The 21,922-nt window shown below is 40.0% G+C and overlaps 1 protein-coding gene across 1 annotated transcript in view; it reads right to left on the bottom strand.

The window, feature by feature from the left end:
* Window positions 1–979: 979 nt before the first annotated feature.
* ap1m3 (adaptor related protein complex 1 subunit mu 3) overlaps window positions 980–21,922 on the bottom strand; it is a 34,944-nt gene continuing 14,001 nt past the window's right edge. The window contains exons 5-12 of the mRNA XM_085375816.1: window positions 13,577–13,724; window positions 11,849–11,975; window positions 8,075–8,217; window positions 6,987–7,058; window positions 6,545–6,703; window positions 4,312–4,437; window positions 3,676–3,751; window positions 980–1,031 (exon numbers count right to left, since the gene is read on the bottom strand). Coding sequence (XP_085231942.1) covers window positions 1,009–1,031; window positions 3,676–3,751; window positions 4,312–4,437; window positions 6,545–6,703; window positions 6,987–7,058; window positions 8,075–8,217; window positions 11,849–11,975; window positions 13,577–13,724 — 874 coding nt within the window. The 3' untranslated portion in view covers window positions 980–1,008. The remainder of the gene's footprint in view (window positions 1,032–3,675; window positions 3,752–4,311; window positions 4,438–6,544; window positions 6,704–6,986; window positions 7,059–8,074; window positions 8,218–11,848; window positions 11,976–13,576; window positions 13,725–21,922) is intronic.

A 21,922-nucleotide genomic window follows, 5' to 3' on the forward strand; every position in this document is an offset into this window, starting at 1 on the left:
TATGTGCTCAGAGCTGGAAGCTGATTTTGAGCACAAGGACAAGGTTACAGGCCCCATGAGAGTGTGTCGACGGTGTCGCGTTACACTGCCGATGCCTCTGACAATATTGTGCCTTATTAATCATTGATCTGGTTGCTGGTGTTAATTTCAGTGCACTGGAGTTCACAGTGCTAGGGCTGATGAGACGCAGGCATTTTTGGGGGCAATGCCTGCGTCTATTTATAAATAGATGTTTTTATATTTGGTATGGTTCTATTATATCTTAATGTTCTATTATATCTTAACACAGAGGTTCTAGAAAAAAAACATGCTCCGAGAGGACAAAAATCAACCACTGAATATGAAGGACGGGTCATAGGAGTGATTGAGAAAGACGAATGTTAAAGATGCTGACTGGTTTTGTGTTGAAGCTAAGATCCTGCCTGGAACCACATGTAACTTGAGTACTTGGCATTTTTCAATATAGAGAAAAATCACCAGTCTGCAACATTATGGCCCTTAAAGAAATAACAAGTGGTGATAAACAATCACAGCTGCTGTACACTGGGACTACATAATCAGTCAGATTACATAGTACTCAGCAGAAAGCCACTGGACAAGCTGAGCAGCCCAAATTGACCATGTTTCGAAAACTACAATAACATGTTTTTTCCCTTTCTGAAGAAAACTAGAAAAAAATGAGTCCAGAAACTTCACTCTAAATGAGCCCTCCATGTTCATTTAGAGTGAGGCTCAGTTTATTATTTACGCTTTACTGAAGACCGGAGGAATCTGAAATAGAAATTACAGGTCAGAGGTGTTGCACCACACTTTCCCGTCTGAGTCAAGTTAGTTTTAGAGGAAGGGATGACGTCCTGTTGCCATTCAGTGTAAGGGGAAGGAAAAAAAAATTGTCCTCCTGCACTTGTCCTCTGCTGTCCGCTGCAGAGAGAAATCTGGAGAAATGGAGGCGAGACGAAGACAGACAGAGAAAGAAAATATCCATTCGTCTAGCAGCGTCTGTGCCCTTTAGTTCGTCCGGAGCTGGTAATCTGCCAAGAGACGTAACAGCAGAGCATTAACGTGCAGCTTGCTTCCCCTCAGTGCTCTTGCACATCACTACCACTTTATAATGGTGCCATTAAATCTCAAAACAAGGTGTACAGAATAATTACGATGCACGTGTGCACCCCCGGAGGTGTCACAAAAAAGATGAAACAGAAGTATGCGAACATCCCATTTGCATATGTTATGCGCTTTTGTTTTGACTCTTTTGAACTTGAACTTAAGGTAAATATCAGTGGCACAGAATACAGAGTGTGTGTTAACTGAACCATGCTCATATATATATATTAAATAAAAAAAACAACAAAAAATCCTGACAACACAGCCTTTGAATAGTTTCCCAGAGTTTGGCACATAATACTTACAAGACGGTGAGTTAAATATCAACAACTCAGTGAAAGAGGTGAGTTTAGGGTGTTTCCAGGGGTCAGGGTGAGCACAGATATGTTGGTAATAGCAGCAAGAAAAAAGGGGGATTAAATATCTGCTTAACTAAAAGTAGATGGTTCATTTACAAAGTAAGAGTGGAGAAAGTAAGACAGGCAGGACCTGAGGAGGGAAGAGGGATATATTGGGTAAAGGATGTTGAAGATGGAGCTGCCCTGAAGGAGGAAGAGGAAGACCACAGAGAAGATTCTCTATGGATGTAGTGAAGGAGGACATGCAGAGGGTTGGTGTGACAGAGGAGGATGCTAGACAGAGGGTGAGACGGGGGCAGATGTGGTTCCACTGAAATAAAGCAGTCCTTTATGATATCAAGAACCGGATCCAGTGACAACCTGGATCAGTGATGTGTCATGTTAAACATCCAGCTAATGTGCATCATCACCTGATCAGTCAGATATTAGTGGTCATCACAAGCAAATGCCTGTTCATCAATCATTAATGAGCCACTAGCTACAGTACACAGCATCAGGGTATTATTTAATCAGTGTGAGAGTGTCTGCCTGTAGTGTCGAGTGAAATGTGATCGCGCCCGTCTCCCTCTGTGTGCTGCTGATGTTAACAGTAAGAGAAAGGGAATAGCCATCTCTCCAAGTCACCCAAACTTCGTCCCCTTTCCTTCTCTAACTTGTTCTCGTCTTTTCTCCTTTCGATCCCTCTCGCTTTCTCTCCTTTGCTTCTCTGCTGATGTTACAGCAAGGTGATCGTAACCTTGGCATTTGCCAAGTTGCCACCCTGGGAGCCTCCTGGCACCCTGTGGTATCATTCAACCTCTGCATCCCCTGACTCATCCCTGACAAAGCCAGGTAATGGATATGATTGATGTAATGCAGTCAGGTTCATTCCTGGGGCAGATAGCAGGTATGAAACTTGAAGATTTCTGGCGGTTGTCCAGCAGAGGTACTGGACTCCCATCTCCATATCATTACCATTTGCGTCCCCACTGAAACCCGTGAGCCTGTGTGGAGGACTTTGCTGCAGTCTCATCAATACACTGCAGCTTTAAACTGACCTGTTCAAATGACATGTGTGTGTTTGGGGCGAAGGTGTTGCTTTTTATTTCAACATGCTTTGCAGGTAACATCTCAGGTTAATGGGATGAAACAAGCTCAAAGCTGACAAACACTTCTTGGTCCTTGTCGCCCTTGTTGTCAGCAGCTGACGGATGTGGGTTCATTCCCAGGGCAGCAACTGAATCTCAAGATCCCAGGTGCTAACGTTGCTGCAGAAATTCGGCTGTTTCTGTTCAAAGTTGGACATTAAACACGCTACCTAAGCCTCGAAGAAGCCAGAAGGTTTCTATCCTTGGCAACCTGCATTTTGTCACTCTAAGCCCCTGATGACATGGCTCGTGGTGATAGAGCCAGGTAATAGATATGATAGATGCTATCCAGCTGGGTTCATTCGAGGGACACACACTGAATACTGATGCAGTAAGACCGGTTGTGACTCTGATCTCTCTTGGGAATTTACTCCTCTGTCTTTCTAGGAACACCAACTTGGAATCCAAAAAAAGTTCAAAATATGCACCGTGTAGTCTTCCGACACTTGATGTTAATTGTCATGTTTTATGTGATGGTTTTTTTCAAATTAGCTAATCTGTGGATGAGATGAGACACACAGTCCTGATGAAGCAAACTGTGTTTTTTCTTTTTTCCTCTAGCTTATAATGACCTTAAAAAAACGCTTTTCAGTTATCTTTATCTGAAACCTTAACCACCTGAGGTCCATGTTGTCACAGGTCTGCTACCCCCAACTATCTTAATGCTATTATTTGGACAAAGCTAAGAATGAGTATTTTTGAAAATTGTGAATATGTTTTAAATTAGAATAATTATTCTTGCTTCCCTGATTGCCTAGACTTTTGAGAACAATTTCCTAAAAACAAAAATGATTCTCGATATGATGACTACTTTGACTACATTATTACTTAATGAGAGAAATGCAATTTTAAATCCAAGGGCTTTCAAACCACAGATGCAGACATTTGCAGCTCTGTCGTACATGAAAGTTTCATCCTTCAAAAAGTATTTGTAAAATTCTCTTAAACTTCATCAACCGTGTTGCCAAATCAGAGCAGCAGCATTTCCAGTTAAAAAGTGGTCCTAAGTGGCCAATCTGCAGTGTTTGTGTTTGTTTTTAAGGGTGAGTTGTAATGAATTCCACTTCCCTGCGTTATTTTCTCACCTCCACTTTGCGTGATGTAGCGCACCCATGGCAACGCCTGGTAACCACTCTTCTCTATGATCTTTAGGTAGCGCACCTGGGGGAACATTGACATTTTAACTACAGTTATTTCACTCATTCAAACACATTATGAACCCTCATTTTCTTTAGTGGTTTGACATTACAGTTTACTATAAACAGACTGTGCGCTCAGGTAGCTTTCTGTCAGTTCATTTACAGCAGATATAAATGCCTTCTATCTAGCGAAAACCACAGATCTCCACATTTTGATTGTTTTTTCTTCTCACTAACTGAAGAAATAAAAGACATTCTGAAGAACTAAAAAATGTCTCATTTTTAATGGGTTGTAACAAAAGAGAGAAGGTAAAATTGAAACATGTGAACTCTAATGTAGTCAGGTAGAGCTCATTTATAAATGACCTAAATATCAAAGACATTGGAATGTGAAGGTAGTTTTGCTCTATGGTTTAAATTCAACAAGGAGTGAATTGAGACAAAGTGTGTAAGGAGATCGTTGCCATAAACTTAAAAGATGACTTAATAAGTTATCCATTTAATCCAGTAATAATTTTTACTTTACAGAATGCAGCTGTACAAGGAGGCAGTGAAGGCAAACGGTGCGTTGTCATCTCCTACCTGAATCCCAGACACAGTGAAATAGGGTATCTCAAAATTAACTGTGATTGGTCTCTTTGCCTCGAGCTCGTCACTCTCCACGCTGGGCAGCCCAAAGTGTGCTCGCATCACGTACTCCTTACCCCCCTAGACACCCAAACAGAAAAGAGAAAAGGCCACAGAGCTGTTATTGGGTCTGTTAGGTAAACTCTTAAATTTAGGATGATGCCATTTATAAAGCTCATGTCTCAAGGGGGCGTCCCATTCCAGTTAATACACACAGCCACACGAGGCAACTACCTTATCATATCAAGGTGAATCAGATATAGTTTTTTTTTAGGATTTAGCATATACTATATTAAACACATGCAAGTTTGTTCTCTGGCTCGACTTTCTTGAAGCCTCCTATTCACTTGGTTTATAATATAAACCACATAATATAATATATTTACTGTTGACTTTAACCTGGGTGTTCCTGTTACACCCAAAGTCGACTAGGATTGGTTCCAGCTCCAGCCACCCGAGGACCTTTTTAAATAATAAGCAGCTCAAGCTAACGGTTGGATGGATTGATTTTAGAGTGATGAAGCGACAACTGGAGCATTCTTGTTCATTTGTTAAAAAATAAGAAAAACAAAAAACAAAAACTAATCTATTCTGCTTCACTAGTACTGTGCAAGTGAATTTCTTTTTTTCTGTACAAGTAGCCTGGCAACAAAGGAAAAAAAACAACACAAGTGTCATTACAATTTTGAAACGCTGTTGTATGTGACATCACCTTTGTCCGCCTGAACCCTGCCCACATCGAACCGAAGAGAAGAGCTCAGGCAGAAGCCCAAACACAGAAACACTCTGCTTTAAAATAACTATTCTAACTGTGGCGGAAAATTGTGCATTCATGCAGCAACCCATCTGTCACAGGAAGAAGCTGATTAAGCATAATAATCATTTGGTAATGTCGTTTCTAAACTTCAATAAACCGACAAACCGAAATAACTGCAAACAAAAAAAAAAAGCCTCATTGTTGAACTGATTATGAAACATTTTTTCTTGTCATTATACGGTTGCTATGGGAAACCTTATCAGCTCTGCCCTCGCTTAAGGCTGATAAGAAATATCCAATAAATGATAAATATGTCAAAGATACATATATTCATGCTTATAAAATAGCTGAAGGAAAATTGACTTATAAATGCTGCATAAACATTTCTGGTGTTTATAAAAACAGAGTCAGACGTAGCTGGGTGGAGCTCACAGCTGGTTGACTGTGGATGAGCGCTCTCTATAACCGCTTTCTGTTTGTTTCCTCAATCTAAACCTCGAGACTGGAGAGAATACGTCCTTTTACAGGGTACAAAGGTTGCGAGTGATGGAAAAATCCTCTGCACAGTCACACGCAAGTTAGTCAACTATACTTTACAGCTGCAATTGCTAACCCTCCCTGACATATTAGATGTGTAATGAATTACAAAAGGGGATATCAAGACTTGACAGATAAAAGAACCTCAGCTTCAAGCCAGTTAAATTTCCTTTGAGGAGCCTACAGAGCAGAAACTGACACAAACTGAAAACAAAGTGGAAAATAGGGGAGATAAGATGTGATTGTGTCTGGTTTTGTATGCTGGGAGGTTGGCGATAAAGTGATAAATGGCTGCTGTCTAATATTTGTCACAACACATCTTCATTTCTGACAGATATTCTGTTTCAGGATTATGTAGAAGTGCATCAAGCTGCTGCTGCTCTGCTTTCAAAGCATCACTTGGGAAAAGGGGAGCTTAAAAACCTCTATATATATATATATATATATATATATATATATATATATATATATATATATATATATATATATATATAGTGGATCCATAGTTGGTCCTGAGCCACTACATTTAAAGCAAAAGCAGAATTTGCGCCATCTGCTGTACGTTTTGAAAAATGGACACATGTGTCTAACATAGATCAGAGTATATGAATTATAGTATAAACAGGAAGCACTCTCAGAACGCAAACCCCGGTCAAGGCAGCTCACTCTCTGGGCAGTATTTACTTTTAAGGGACTAATATTTGATTTTGTATGAATAAAATAATAAATGGAAAACACTTTTCCAAAACAGCTAAAGAATGTCTGTCGTTTTCAGTCTATTTGATTTAATCTATTATTTATTGCTGCTTGTTGAGAAGCGCTATGCCTGTGAGTGTCTGTGAGAAAATATCAGTAATGACAACATGATATATTTTGTTTACAGGCCACACTAACAGGGAAAGATTTGATGTTCCACTGCACCACATTCTTCTCAGGCACCCACTTGGCGCTGCCTGTGCTGGTCTTGAACTTGGGTGAGTCAGCATCACTGGGCACCGGCACCAGAATGGACACGTTGTTGGCAGTGGAGCGGCTCTTAAACTGACTTTTAGCCTGCAGATGATGTCAGAGAACAGAGTTCAAGCGTCATTAAAGATCTTTATAACAAAAAGCACATGCACAAATTCAAATAAGACCTTGCAATTATGCAACAGTGTTGTTACTTTGCATCACCACACTGCGAACAAACAGATGGCAAACAGCAATCCATTGAATGTGTCATAAATTATAGATCAGCTTTAGTGAAGGCACTAATGCACTTTAAACCCAGATCAGCATATGGTGCATTTTGCTCTATGTGTGTGCATTCATATATTTGTGTGTCATTCATCGGTACCTTAACCTTGATCTCCACGCGGCTGTGAGAGAACTTCTCAATCACACTCTCAATCCATATGAGAGGCTTCACCTGTCAGAGATCCAGAGGTCGGCGAGGGATTCAGAGAGTGGACACAAGGTCAGAAATGCACCGAGCGCACAATCGAGTGCATCGCTGCACACATAACAAGACAAACAGTGCTGTGGCTGTGCTTGCAGAAGGCTGTAAATAACATTCACACATCCAGTCACTTTATCCTGGTTTTCAAAGACTCAGGGGAGTGTTTGTCTTGGTTTTAAAGTCGCATCATGCCATCTCGTAGTAACTGGAATAATTATTTTATCCAGGTTTCCTAACAGTATTTGTTTGTGCAGAAACTATTGGCTGAGCTGCTGAAGACCAACAGAAGTACTTAAACATTTTGAATGAAAGGTGAGGTGCCCTTAGCCACTAGCTACCTGCTAGGCATGACATCAGCTAGTTTGAGTTTTGTTGGTCCTTGGTCCTTTTTAGAGCATCTTAATCAAAGTTAAATGTCAAATAATATGGCCTGATGTGCTGCTAACTGTACTGACATAAAGTTTGTGGTTTGATATTTCTTTACCAATAATCACTATTTATCTGTGTATATGTAATACACCAATATTGTCTTATGGGTGCACCTTGCTAACAAAGCTAAAAAAAAATTTAAAAAAAAGGTCACTCCAACAAGGCTTAAGGCTTCAACCCCACTGGGTAACATTGTGGAGGCTCCATCTATTTTTTATAAATACAGTCAGCGACTCAGATACAGTAATGTCCATTCAAGTACACTAAAGGAGTGAAAGTTTTACTTCTTTATTGCGATTGACCAAAAAGAGCTGGGTAATGTTATTTTTAAAACTGAGTCTTTTAAAGTGTTGGATGTTAACAACTTTACCAATTTACTATGACTGTGAAGATCAGTTATGAACAGCAAGCTTCACTATAAGTAGATAGCTTAATACAACAAAAATGAACATCAAAGAGTACAAAAACAATAAAATAAAGACACTTTTTGGGTTGTCATGTCATTTGACCTAATGTGAAAAGAATGTGCTCTTTTGATAACGTTTATGTGTCCTCACTGTAGTGTTGAGGCGGTAGGACATGAGCTCGCTCTCGCCGTCAGGGGGGATGAAAGAGATGGTACGGTCGTTCTCAAAGCGTGACAGACGAACACACTGATGAAACTTCACATCCTCCAGCTCCACTGTCTTGCTCTTCTCTCCTGACACAAACACACACACAAAGATTGAGAGCTTTGTACACAGCCTTGGGGAAATCAAGGTCAAGGTAATGATGACTGACCAACATTCACTCCATCTCTCTCTCTCTCAGACAAACACACACTGAAAGCAGTGTGTTACCAGCTCACAGTGCCTTCTTCTCATCCTCCACTAAACAATTAGTTTTGCTGCTACACACAAGCACACAGTTTGTATTTAATACCTGCTGCCATCATCCCCCCAAATGAAACTCACTGATTTCTGCAGACATTCAAGCGATATGAATGACTTCTGATATAGTCACACCTGCACTGTACGCACTGCTGTTTTAGTTGTTTATAACAATTTATTTAGTATTTCAAATGTGACAATAATGCCTCCATGTATTCAGATTTTTTTTTTTTTATGTAGCCAATTGCCCCCCAAAATATTAAAGTCACAAAAGCAAAACCATTAAAAAAGAAAATCCCTGAATAGACTCGGCACAAAAACACTCTCAAAGTTAAAGCTGCTACCTAGAGTGAACACTTGCACTGTTGCAGTAATCAGTTACACTGTAAGGGGAATCTCTTTCATGGCAGCCTCTGATGCCTGCTGGAGAACGCCTGATGCTCACCTCTGCCGTGGTTAATTGAGGGTGCAGAGTGGTGAAAAACTGCTGTAATGACTGTGGGCCTGTGAGCCTTCAGCTAAATCCCCCGTTCAATAGTGAGCTAAGGCTTCACCTGCTCAGAATGCAACCCCGGGACCAGCACTGAGGCCTGTCAGAGGGAATGTGCCTGCCTGTGTGTGGATGTGCGTATTTGTGTATTCTGTGTGTATTCTTCTTCACTGTCCTCCCTCGTGAGTTGGTGTTCGTGCATGTGTTTATGCATGCCCGTTTTGCAGATTTGTGTACTGCGCTTGTTTCTCTATTGATTTTGTGTGTGTCTGTGTGTGTGACATTTTATAATGTGAAAGTGGAGAAAGGTGGATGCCATGGAGAACCCAACACTCCTGGTCAAGAAAAAGCAGGAAACGCTTCCTGTTTGTGTCCTTCTATGCCACTACCATAGACACACACACACATACACACACACACTTGTATGCAGCGTTATCAAGACAAGCAATGAAAGGTCATACAGGATACTGTCTGTCATTCCCTGGACCTCGGGGCCCAAAGAAGAGACAGGTGTGCGTGCACATGCCAGAGGAGGATTGAAGATGCAGCGTTGTCCCCTGTGGTTCACCCTTACGGCCACTCTCAGCATGTCTTTAATGCACAGTAGCAGACAAGAGCAACCTAATCTGTTTTTCTGTCCACTGTCACACAGTGGGGGGAAAAAAGACGTTATAGTGACAACTGATAAATGCCTAAAGCATCTTAATGGTGCTTCGAGTGGCCAAAGGAATATTTAATCGCCTTAAATGTGAAGATTGGTTAGTCTAATGTTTGATGTATATTATTGTAAACAACATACCTCTCCATTTTTGATTGTCAGTTATAAACGTAAGTAATTAAAAGCTGTCACCTTGGGCATTTTTATGAGTCTTTGACATTTTGTGGAGAAACTGATTAACTAAGAAAATGATAAGAGTGCAAACTGATAACAACATAATTGTTAGTTGCACGCAAAGTAGCCTGCAGCTCATAATATGATTATATGGGCTGCTTTGAAAACGTCTGTCATTTTTACCCAATCCACACAGTCTCAAAACCTAAAACTCCACTGACTTTAAACAAGCCATTGAGGCCACTGAGAGAGAATTTTGAATTACTTAGAGAATATGCGAGCAGCTGTGGACATTCAAGGGATAGAAATGATTTTGTTTGCTTGCTTTCAGTCAGTAAATAACACAGGAGTGACTTGTGTTATGGTTATTTCAGCTCCGTGTGGTGACAGTTCTGGACTTCTACCAGCGGAGGGCAGCATTAAATGATTTATACTTCCTCTTTCTTTTTTTGTCTGCATCAAGCTGTGACTAAAAAGTACAAACCAAGCAACTATGATAATCCAATGACTGGGAAATGATATGTAAAATGTAACTGCAGGAGATGAGAGTGCAAAACACTTTTTAATATTTAACAGTGTGTGTGTGTGTGTGTGTGTGTGTGTGTGTGTGTGTGTGTGTGTGTGTTTGCATCTGCCAGTGCGTCTGTTTGATCATTATTTCTGATCATTATTTCTGAGGATATGCTATTTCCCAGACTCCTACACACAGCAGGGGGATTGTGGGCTGCATAGGATAGCCGCGGACCCTCACCTTTCATCTGCAGGGCTGTAGCCCGGGGTGAGGATTAACGCAGAGGCAAAGAGGGTAGACAGTGAAGGAGCCTTTCCCCTTCACTAGAAACAGTAGGGGGGGGAAGAAATGAAGGCAAAGCAGAGGAGGAAGAAGAGATGGAAGAGGAGGAGGAGGATGTGCAGGAGTAGGCGAGAAAAGATGTAGCAGTGGGAAACACCGGTGGAAAAATTGGTAGGCAGAGAGGGGGAGGTAGAGGTAGGAAGAGAGTTATGCATGGGATTTAGGCAGAAAGAGGAGCTAAAGCTTGAGGGTGAGTTCAAGGGGAGAGTGAAAAGCCAAAAGCTCAACCAGCACCAAACAAAGTAGAAAGTGTATCAAAAAGCAATAAAGCATTCTACTGATCGTTTAGAGGCTTACTGTCATTTCATCAGTTACAACAAATAGACTGCATACTACACCAATCAGGCAAAACATTATGACTACTGACATATGAAGTGAATAACACAGGTTATCTCTTCATCCTGGCACCTGTTAGTGGGTGGGGTATATTAAAGAGCAAGTAAACATTTTGTCCCCAAATCGATGTGGACAAAAAGCTGGAAAAATGGGCAAGTGTAAGTCTACAGCATGTCCAAAACAACACCTCTTGTGGGTTGTTACTGGTCTGCAGTGGTCAGTATCTATCAAAGAGGTCCAAGGAAGGAACAGTGGTTGACCCACAACAGGGACATAGATGGCCAAGGCTCAGTGATGCATGTGAGGAATGAAGGCTGGCCCGTGTACAACTGTAGCTCAAATTACTGCAAATGTCAATGCTGATTCTAATAGAAAAGTGTTAAGAGTACTCTTGACCACCGATGAAAGCAGGATAGCGCGCCCTGCCTCAAAGCAAAAATGGTTTAGGAATGGTTCAAGGAGTACAACAGCAAGTTTGAGGTGTTGACTTGGCCTCCAAATTCCCCAGATCTCATTCCAGTCAAGCATCTGTGGGGATGTGCTTGAAAAACAAGTCTGATCCACCTTGTAGCTCACAGGACTTAAAGGATGTGTTGCTAACATCTTGGTGGCAGATCCCACAGCACACCTTCAGGGGCTGTTTTGGCAGCAAAAGGGGGAGCAACACAATATTAGGCGTGCATAATGTTATGCCTGATCGGTACATAATAATGTTTAAAAGTTACTGTAAACACATGCAGGTCCAGCTCCAATTAAATTTCCCTCACTGACTTCAAGTGCTACAACCCTTATGTGTGCTGGATGTTGTTTTTAAATGTATAATACTGAGATAAATCCACAGATATACAGGGATTCTGATCCTTTTTCATTCTGTCAGCTGCCTGCACGAGTGTTCAGCTCTGTAATAAAGGCTTCTAGTGACACAAATGGCTGTGGGTGACTGTTACTTACTGCCTGTGAGCTCAAACAGCACTTTGTCATTGAGGCCCAGTCGAAGTTCAGGCATCCCTGACAGGACCACTTTGAGCTTGATGCTACCCACTATTTCACTGCGCAGGACACTGCCACTGGCACTCACCTACAGAGAAGAAAATAAATTTTAACATTAGTTTGTTTAGATTCTGTGAATACATATGCTACACAGTCAAATCTGCCCCTTGCAGCTGTGGAAGTTCAGTCTGATGATTACAATTACAATTTTCTTGAAACAAATACATATTCGTTATTTGAAGAATTACACTTTTCAGATATGTAGTTCCCAGAAGAAGAAAGCAACAAACCAATCGACCTAACCATTCAGAGGATGCACACAGTCTGAGGGACAAAACAGAAAGTCTTTTAGCATGCAGCGTAAGAACTGTAAGTAAAACACTGGTGAGGAAGACTAAAAAAAAAATGTTGGGGTGCTAGTTTCACTCACTGGGTGAGGAGGCAACCATTTACCACATGGCTAAAACCCAGCATCCTGGGTGTGAGTCCAACCCACAGCCCTGTGCTGTGTCTTCTCCTGCTCTACTCCTTACTACTTCAATAAAGCAGAAAATACCTCAAAATAAAAAAAGAAAGAAATAAAACTCTGTCAACATTAAAAAAAAGTCCCTGTTCACAGAGAAGGAAGCGGTTACTGGTTTTTACACCCCTGTGTAGTGGTTGAACACCTCCACCAAATTAGTTTCCATGACTCATAACTGCAGTTGTAACTTGATTGTCCTTGAGGTGTTGCCTCAAACACGAGGCACATGAGAGAAGATCTGATTCTTTTGTGCATTTGAAGACGCAGCATGTTCACGTATTCAAACGTCTTCTTCTTTTGCTGCAGGAAATCTTAGACCTTAATAAAAATAGAAGTTCTTCTAATTGGGTCATGAAGCCTGACAACATCACATTTGCACACCGTGGTATTACTGTCCATTTAAGCCCGGTGGTGGTGGTGGTGGGGGGGGGGGGGGGGGGGGGGGGGGGGGAATGTAATAACTGTAAAGAAAGGGAAAGTTACAATGTAATGAAATATTTTGGATGATAGCATTTACATACTTTTAGTTAAGAAAAGTGTTTTTCACCAAGTATTTACTGAAATAAAGCAGGTGGGCATTTGAACCTTTCTATTTTCCAGCAGTTAGACCATGAATTAACTAAAAATGCTGTACAATCATCTCACTCACAAGAAACATAGTGTGTGACTTGTCCTGAGGTATTTTGTCTGCTTGATTTACTGAGTAACCTTAGACATAAACTGAGTCATTCAATGAAAACACAACAAAAATATTGCACTGGAACAGAATGGATGATTATTGATGCAGAGACAATTTACTCAGCGATTCAATTCAAGGGAAGATAATTTTAGCAGTAACGCACATCCACTTAGCCTCAAGGAAGCCAAGTCTATTTGAACCGCTTGAGAAAATCCAGCGATTTTAGACAATGGATTTAAAAAACGGATAATGGTGTTTGAACAATGTACGAACTGATAGTGAAATTAAAATGAGAGTCATGTGTTTTCTATTATGTTAGTTTACTTCCTGTAACTGAATTCAATGGTGAAAAAATATATATAAATTCTAATGATAAAGAGCCATATTATGTACATTACATTTGTTTTGATGACACCATGGTCACCGCATGGCTGGAAATGAACATTCTTACTGTACAGCTCTTTATGATGCAGTGATATTGACTCACCAGAAGATTTACTGACTCTATAACATCCATAAACACTTCATTCTTTCTGTACTTGATGCCCTCTGACCGCCAGGACACAGCATTGGTGACGGTGGCAGGAGGTCGCGGTGCCCCGACCTCTAACTTATGGCCCTGCTGTGTAATGTACCTGAAGGAGACAAAGGCAGAGAGAAGCTCAAGTTGTGTTCAAAGTCAGTCTGTAATCCTGCTGAGTAGGACACCTGAAAACCCATGTACATCATTCATCAAGCTAGTTTGAAAACTAATGATCGCAGCCTTCATGAAGGTGTCTGGGAAAGAGGCAGCACTTTCTAATTTTGGAGGAGTACCATGATAAACTGCAGCAGGCTGAAATTATAATTTAATCTCCTCTAAAGACTGACAGCTTCTCAGAGGCCTAAGAACAACAGCGAGATCCTTAACTCAAATATATCTAAATGAAAAATGGCAACAAACAGCGTGTTTATCTAGCAACATGAACCAAATCTCTCTTGAGGAACGTTTCTACGCTTTGCATTAATCGCACCCCACGACTTTAAAAAAATGAGTTACTCAAGCGTGGATAAATTAAAGGAGCTTTGTATTTGTGCTGTACGAAGATTATTCATGAACGTAATTAGAAAACAGATTTACATAAATCAATTGGGGCTGTAGCCACGGATAATAATGCGATACATGCATTTGTTTACATGAGACTAAACAATGACATATTGGCTGGGTAAATACGAACCAACGAATCGAGTATCTACTGGGCCATGAGGAAAGACTGGGACAGCTGATTCAAAGGAACCGAACCTGCAGCGTGTAACGCATCTTGAAGCAAGTTTGTCAGTTTTCTTTGATTTGTTGAGGCTTCTCTGTAGCTTGCAACTGTGTTAGGATGCACTGACAGAAATAATGGAGGTTAGAGGCCTTTTATTGACACAATTTAGGAAAATTCTGATGGACAAAAGATGATCTGTTACTGGCTGAAGTAAAGCCTTTAAAGTTGGATTCATGCTTCTGCTCAGTTATATACACATACTCTGTTTTCAGCTCTAGTTTTAATGCCACCATCCAAGTCTTTAGCTGCTGCTGCATTCTGCAGATAATCAGTCAGCTCTTTGGTACTGAAAGTTAAATTAGAGTCTTAAGACAGAGATCTTGTCTACGGAAATGAGCCACCCTCTGCTTACTAAGACTGGCCAAGCCGAATCAAAACCTCAGATGTGAAACCAAACCAATGTGCTAAAAAACACTAAAAATGCTCAATACTAAGAGAGAATTATGGCACTTGGGTGATATTATTCAGGATACACCGACACAGAAAGCTCCTTTCCCAGTAAACACATACATTTACATAATTTAAGTGGTAGGCTGATGACAAAAATATTTAATGGTGCAACTTCTGAAAAATGTCAACGATGTACATATACTGCTCTAAATTAGGTCTAATATTAACTGTACTAAGAACAAATCAATAAACTCATTATACATTTTAACATGTAACTATTCTGCCTCTACCCGAGAACAGAGCACTGCATTACCTCATCGCTCTTAACCAAGCTGTAAAGCTTTGTTTCACCGGTCCTCTTCGACTCCAGGGATGTATAATGACTCGTCATGAGAATAAGAGGGAGCTGCACTATGATACATCATGTGACCAGGCCTCTTTTACCGAAACACCTGCCCCCCATCACTGTTTACCTCTCAGTGGCCTCATTCCCACTGCAGAGCTGTCTGGATATTTCTGCCTCCCAATTATTTCCCCCCAGAATATGAAGTGTAAACAGTTATTCCAGTTGAAGGGTTATTAATCATTTTTGTATTGTATGTATTTAGATATATGTTAGTGTCTGAGTATATTATTATTCACAATGATTAAATGCTGGTACTTGGCAGGAGAAACTGAAATTAGAGTTCATCGTACTTCGAAGAAGTATCAGCTTAAATTGAATTTAATCAGTTTCTTTGACATTGGCACAAAAAAGACAGACTGACAGTGATCCAAAGTGCACTCTCTGAAGCAGCCCCTTATCTCCACCCTGAGTTCATTACTCTGACACTTTCTCCTCCCCTCTGTCTCCTCCTCCGTTTAGCCGTCTCTCATCTTTTCATTCTCCCACTCAGGCCTTCAAGCTTTCCTTAGATAAAACCACATATCAATGACCTGAATGCTCCAGGTGCATTTCCAAACCTCAAAAATCTCTATTTGCTGAAAATGAGAATCTCTAAAGCAGGTATGCAATGTTTATCATTTCACCTTTCATACTTTTCAGGAATATATTGAATGTAACCTGTATTATTAGTGCCATCTAAGCCACTGATCCAACCACTCAACAGTACTGGGCAGCATGGTGGTGTGGTAGTTAGCGCTGTCCCCCACAGAATAACGCTTACCGGTTTTAATCTCCTGATTGGCTCAGCTTCCTACCATAGTCCAAAGAGATGCATGCTAGGTTGACTGGTGAATTTAAATTGGCTGTGGGTGTGAGCTGTATGAATGCACAGCATCAGTGAAGAGTTAAAAAGAAATGTGACTTCAGTACAATGTTCTATAAGTGCAGGTACATCAAATCGCTGGGCATAATGTGTTACACTGTAACTACTTAAAGTACTAAACACTACTTTAATCTAATGAGTTCATTCTGAAAATCAATCATTTAGTTTAGTTTTGTTTTTGTGATCTTGGGTTTTTTTTCCTAATAAGCAATCCATTTCTGTTAAATATTGTATTATATTAGCCGTTTCATTTTGTTTTCAATAAAACAAATAAAATAAAAATTCCCTAATGTGCTAGCAGTGTTTCTGTCTCTGGCCCTTTCCTCACAGCTGCTTACTAGCAAAGAAGATCCCCTTGACACTGAAAGTATTCACATTGTGTGTATATGGATAATAATACTTCATAGCTCGACTTCAGAGTACTGTCACGTTTGGTAACACAAAAGTGCTCCAACAAGTTGCTTTTAGGGCTGAACGATTATGGAAAATAATCTAATTGCGATTTTTTGCCCCAATATTGCGATTGCGATGCGATATGCGATTATTTTTTAAGGTCTTTGTCTTCTGTATTATTAAACAAAGACAAGCAATACATCATATAGTATGGCCAATACTATATTACATTAATTTTAAACTGTTCTTTCCTGGAAGACAGACCTCTGTTATGATGACATGAGGTGATGCATGAATTGATGACTGACATTTTTATTTAACGTCTTCAATCACAACAGTATATTTGAACATACACAATAGTTTATTTTTAGCTTACAAACATCTGAGCATAAAGTGCTGACAAGGAACCCTGGTGTAAACATTAAAATGAAAGTCAGTACAATGTGCAGATTGCAGAAATATACATAAAAAAAAATCAGTGGCTTTACCACACTCAGTTTTTCGACATCTGTGAACTACTAGACAGTCATTCAATTAAAAAATAATATTAAATAAATAAAACTAATAAATAAAAAATACACACATCTTACTGATCTCTGCAGTCAGTAACATTACACATAAAGTACAAACATAATAGCAATTGTATAAACACACACACAAACACGCCTTTAAAATTTAAAGGCGTGAAATTGGACGGTCTAGTTCTGATTAGCGTCACCGCTGTCTCGGTGGAGTTTAATAAACTCGGCCGTCTGCTTCTTGCTATCTAAAATATAACCAGACACTGGCGTAAATTCTCGACTGTCTCATACTTCTGTTTAATAAGTTTTCTGTTTGACGTTTAGTCAGCTGTGTGAAAACCAAGGAGGAACCCACCCGGGGGATTAATAAAGTTTTATTTTATCTAATCTAATAACTTTAATCTCAGCCAAACCGATTTACTCACGAACAAACAAAACACTGAAAAAAGCCCAACAATAACATTTTTAGGTTGTCTAAGTGACTTATATATTACGTTTAACCCGAGCAGCGAAACTCCGCGGTGATCTGAAAATGATGTGCCGGGAGTTGTGCCGTTCTCGGCCGCATCAGTAACCCTCGAGCTCCCGGCTAGCTGTCGAGCTGGTGGGTAGCAGACGCCTCTGAAAACGTCGAAGCACTTTTGCAAATATGGGATATCTTGATAAACCGAGCAGATATTTGATGTTTACACAACTACTTTCTCGCCTGAAAATATGTTAAAAGTTTATTTTGTGACCCAGAAAGATTAGTATGAGTAATTTTAAAACTTAGTAGCGGCCGCCATTGCTGGAAACTGGAGTTTGGCTGGGCCGCGCTATGAATTCTGGGATATGGTAGTAATTTGGACAGCCTTATAATCGCAGTATAATCGCAGCCTTTGCGGTTAGAAAATTGCACTTGATCATGTCGCGATATTATCGCAAATGCGATATATCGTTCAGCCCTAGTTGCTTTTGTCACGTATCACTGTGAAGTAACAGACTAATGCTAATGGCAGTAATCTTGTAAGGAGACGTGTTACTTCTAAAGGCTAACGTATAAAAATACTGTCCAGAAAATTAACTTTTTAAAAAGATGTTCTTCAAGCCTGCAATAAACACTTTTTTCTTAGCATCAAGGAGACAATATTGCTTAAATGTAGTATTTTTTTTATTACACAAAATGCCATCTAAAATATTTCCCCTTTTTTAGCAGACAACACCAAAAAAGGACAAAAATAAACAAAACTTGCTGTGAAGCCTCCAAAACTGAAGGATTTTCTTGGCAGCTCTCTGTGCTAAGTCTTACTATTCTTATTATAAAACTATTTAACTACGATTGTTCTAAACATACTTGTCTGTGAGATTGTGTGATTTCTAACTGTGTGAAATCCTGCTAAACAAAAAGAGTCTTGCTTTCCCTTAAAATCTAAATTTTCTATCTAATCTCATCCACAAAATGTGCCAAATAAACAAGTTTTGGATTGATTGACGGATTGAGGCGGAAGATTTTTCTGTGTTTTCTGCCCTAGTTCCTCCAACCTAGCGGGTCTTGAATGCATGCTGACATGTAGGAAAGTCTGTAAGTGCTGAGAGATGAAAGGCGGCGACAAGTGGGTTTGGGGTTGACGCCGGATTGTTTTGCTGCTTTGCTGTTTGTTCTGTTTTGCCCTGATTCTCCTCAGAAATGCTAATGAAAGGGTCTGGAAGCTGATTTGGCAGCAAACTGATGGATTAGCATAACAATAGCAGTCAAAGGAAACACACACACAGACACGCCTACACGCCGATGAAGATTTCTACGTATGTGCACACATGAACTCACTCACGTGCATGCGCAACCCTCCAGTCACACTTGCATCCACCCACACAGACACACAGTTATACTCTTGCCAGGTAGATAGTGTTAAAATGTAAGAGAAGAGCAGTGTTGGGGGCATGAAAAGGTCAGAGAACTGAAGTAGCCTGCAGACAGAGAGACAGAACGTGTGTGTGTGTGTGTGTGTCAGAGAGAGAGAGAAAGAGAGAGTGTGTGAGAGACAACAACTGTATGGCTCCTTGGGGAAGAGAAGAGCAGGGATTTCTGTCTGAGTGTCTTGAGTGTGTCCAGCTGATGGTGTCATTGTGTGTGAGTGCCAACAGGAGCCTGGTAATTATCAGCAGTACTCAGACGCTCAGACACTCATACGCATGCACGCGCTCGCACACGCACACACACACACACACGTAGCCAAAGCCAAACCTCTGTGAAAAAAACCACATTAAATTAAACATCCATCATGTATTACTACACATAAAACATGAAAAAGGTAAACAATACACTATGCAAATGTGAAAGTTTCTGATAAAGCACCCTGTAAATAAAGATGGTGACAAATTGTTACAGCAGCAGCTAATAGCAATAACAAAAAAAAGACAAAGAAATTGTGTGCACAATATATTCACAGCAAAATAAAATAATCAAATAAAATGCACACACTAACAGCCTATGTGCCTGTGGTGCTGTGGGCTTCAGAGTGAATGTTGATCCTTCTCCTGGAAACAAAAGTCTCTCTGTGGAGCCATGAGGAGGGTAAAAGCAAAACAACCCTGTGTACAGCTCAAACACAAAGCACGAGTGGTCCAAAGAATAGCAGTGGCTTCACTTCATTTCACTCAGTGTATAAAGCTGAGCCATTCATTACAATTTTAGTCACCAGTTGTGCTCAGTTGAATGAGAAGAAAAAAAATGGCCTAGAGCACTTCAAACAGAATCATCATTTGCTCTCATTCCCTCTCTCCCGCTAACTTGCACCATGAAATATGAAGCTGTTACCTCGCTGAAAAACTCCTGTTTTGTTCCCTGATGGATGATACAGGTACCACTTGAGTAAATGTGGTTACATTAAAACCAGACAGGAATGCAGCAATTATGGCCTTTGAGAGTTTGTAACTTTCACCTCATCAGCCTGATTAGTGTTCATTTTAAATGCCATACTGTTTCACCGTTTGTCCAATATAAAATCACCAAAGCAATTTCTACAAGCCCTCTTTTACTTCCACTGCACAGAGTGTAAGTTTTGCCACTGGGTGTCTCTCTGAGAAAATATCAAAAGACAGAGTTTGATGGTGTTGCAATGACAAAGGTAATGTATTAAAATTTTATTACTGTCGCGTTTGGCCACTCATGATGTCTTTTTTTCCTTTTTCTTTTAATGAAAGGTTAGCTAATACTTTCAAAATAGTTTAAACACAAATATCAAAGAAATATACCGTACCATGCAAAAATCTTTATTCACCACTCTTTATATTTTACCTCCAAGGAGCTTTCTCTTTTGCAATAGTCCTTCAAGGCTTTCTGAGGGTTTTCAGTTTTCTTTGGACATTGGCTGCTTTTTCACTCATTTTTAGTTCAGACGTGGACATTTTTGGAATGTTTTTTTTTCTTTTGCACATAACTCAGTTGATGAACCAGTGTTGTATCATAATATTAGAGATGGCATGATACCACTTTTTTATGTCTGATACCGATATCATAAATTTGGATATCTGCCGATACCGATATGAATCCGATATAGTGTATTTTTTAATCAATAAAACAATTTTTTTATAAATATGTTGCTACATTTTGTTCATTCTCAAGTTTTAAAAACCAAAACACTAAAGCTATTCTGTTATACTTGTATGCAAAAAATACACTGCACCCAAAATATTTTATAGTTCAGCAAAACTGATCAATCTAATAAACTTAAAGCTGCACCATCATCCCTATTCTGGTATCTTAAAGAGTACTTAGCAGAAATATTAAACAACCTAACTAATAGGTTTGCCAACTCCCAGCAAAAATATTAACCCCCCCCCCCCACCCTTCACCTCACAATGCTTAATCGACATAATCAACTTTAATTTAATGCACGTGTAAAACAAATGCACAGAAATAAATTATTTTTCAAGAATAATTAAATAGATTCAACATCTTTCTACAACAGAATTGCAGACTGCACAGATGGTACCTTCCCATAGGAAAAAGTACTATAGATTACTAGGATGTATATTAGACTTAATAGTTACTATATACAATAATGGATTTCTATACATTTAATCAGATGACCACTTTGGTTGTAAGATTCAGATAATTATTTATTAAAAGTTCATCATTTTAAATGAAATAACAAAGAAAAGTATTTTTTGTGCCTCCCTTTCCCTGTTAATGCCCTACCTGGCCCCCTGGCAAAACTTTGCTAGATCCGCACCTGCACAGTTACCAGCTGTCAGCTACACAGAAAAGGATCCTGGTGTTATTTGTCTCTCAGAAACAGTTCATAGCTTCCCTTCCACTCATTCATGTCACATAACAGGTAAACCTGTTTGTCCATCACTGTTCAGCTGATGATTCAGTAAGGACATCTCCTGGTTTCATATTCATGTTTCCCTCTCACGACATATCCAAACGGATATCATGACCAGCAGCTTTTACAGCCATGGCTCCAGCAAACATCAGCTGATACTAGAAATTAATATTAAATCAAGTCTAACAACAGCTTATCAAGCAGCTGTTCTTTATCCGCTGGTCTCCTCTTTCTGGCGCAAAGTGGGCGATAAACAAACAAGTAAGACGGGACTTGCGACAGAAAAGATCATTGGTCAGTTCCATGATTGAAGTAGCAACAGGGGAGGAAGGGGGAGAGAATGAGAGAAGAACGGCAGCTGTGCAGCAAAGACAGAATAACTCCAGCCTTTTTTCGTGCCTTTTTTTAATTCTAGCTGAAGTACGGGACAGATCGCTTCCTTTTCGCCTCAATATGGAACTCCGATGGCCAGTCCAGCTGTGGCTCCATATATATCAGTTGTTATGCTTAAAGTGGAAATACTATGCAAACATTCAGAGGGCGATCGTGGCTCAAGAGTTGGGAGTTCGCCTTGTAATCGGAAGGTTGCCGGTTCGAGCCCCGGCTTGGACAGTCTCGGTCGTTGTGTCCTTGGGCAAGACACT

The sequence above is a fragment of the Diplotaxodon limnothrissa genome, linkage group LG17 (assembly GCF_057381915.1).
Source record: "Diplotaxodon limnothrissa isolate DT_005_m linkage group LG17, D_limnothrissa_male_GT1.1, whole genome shotgun sequence".
Classification (NCBI taxonomy): domain Eukaryota; kingdom Metazoa; phylum Chordata; class Actinopteri; order Cichliformes; family Cichlidae; genus Diplotaxodon; species Diplotaxodon limnothrissa.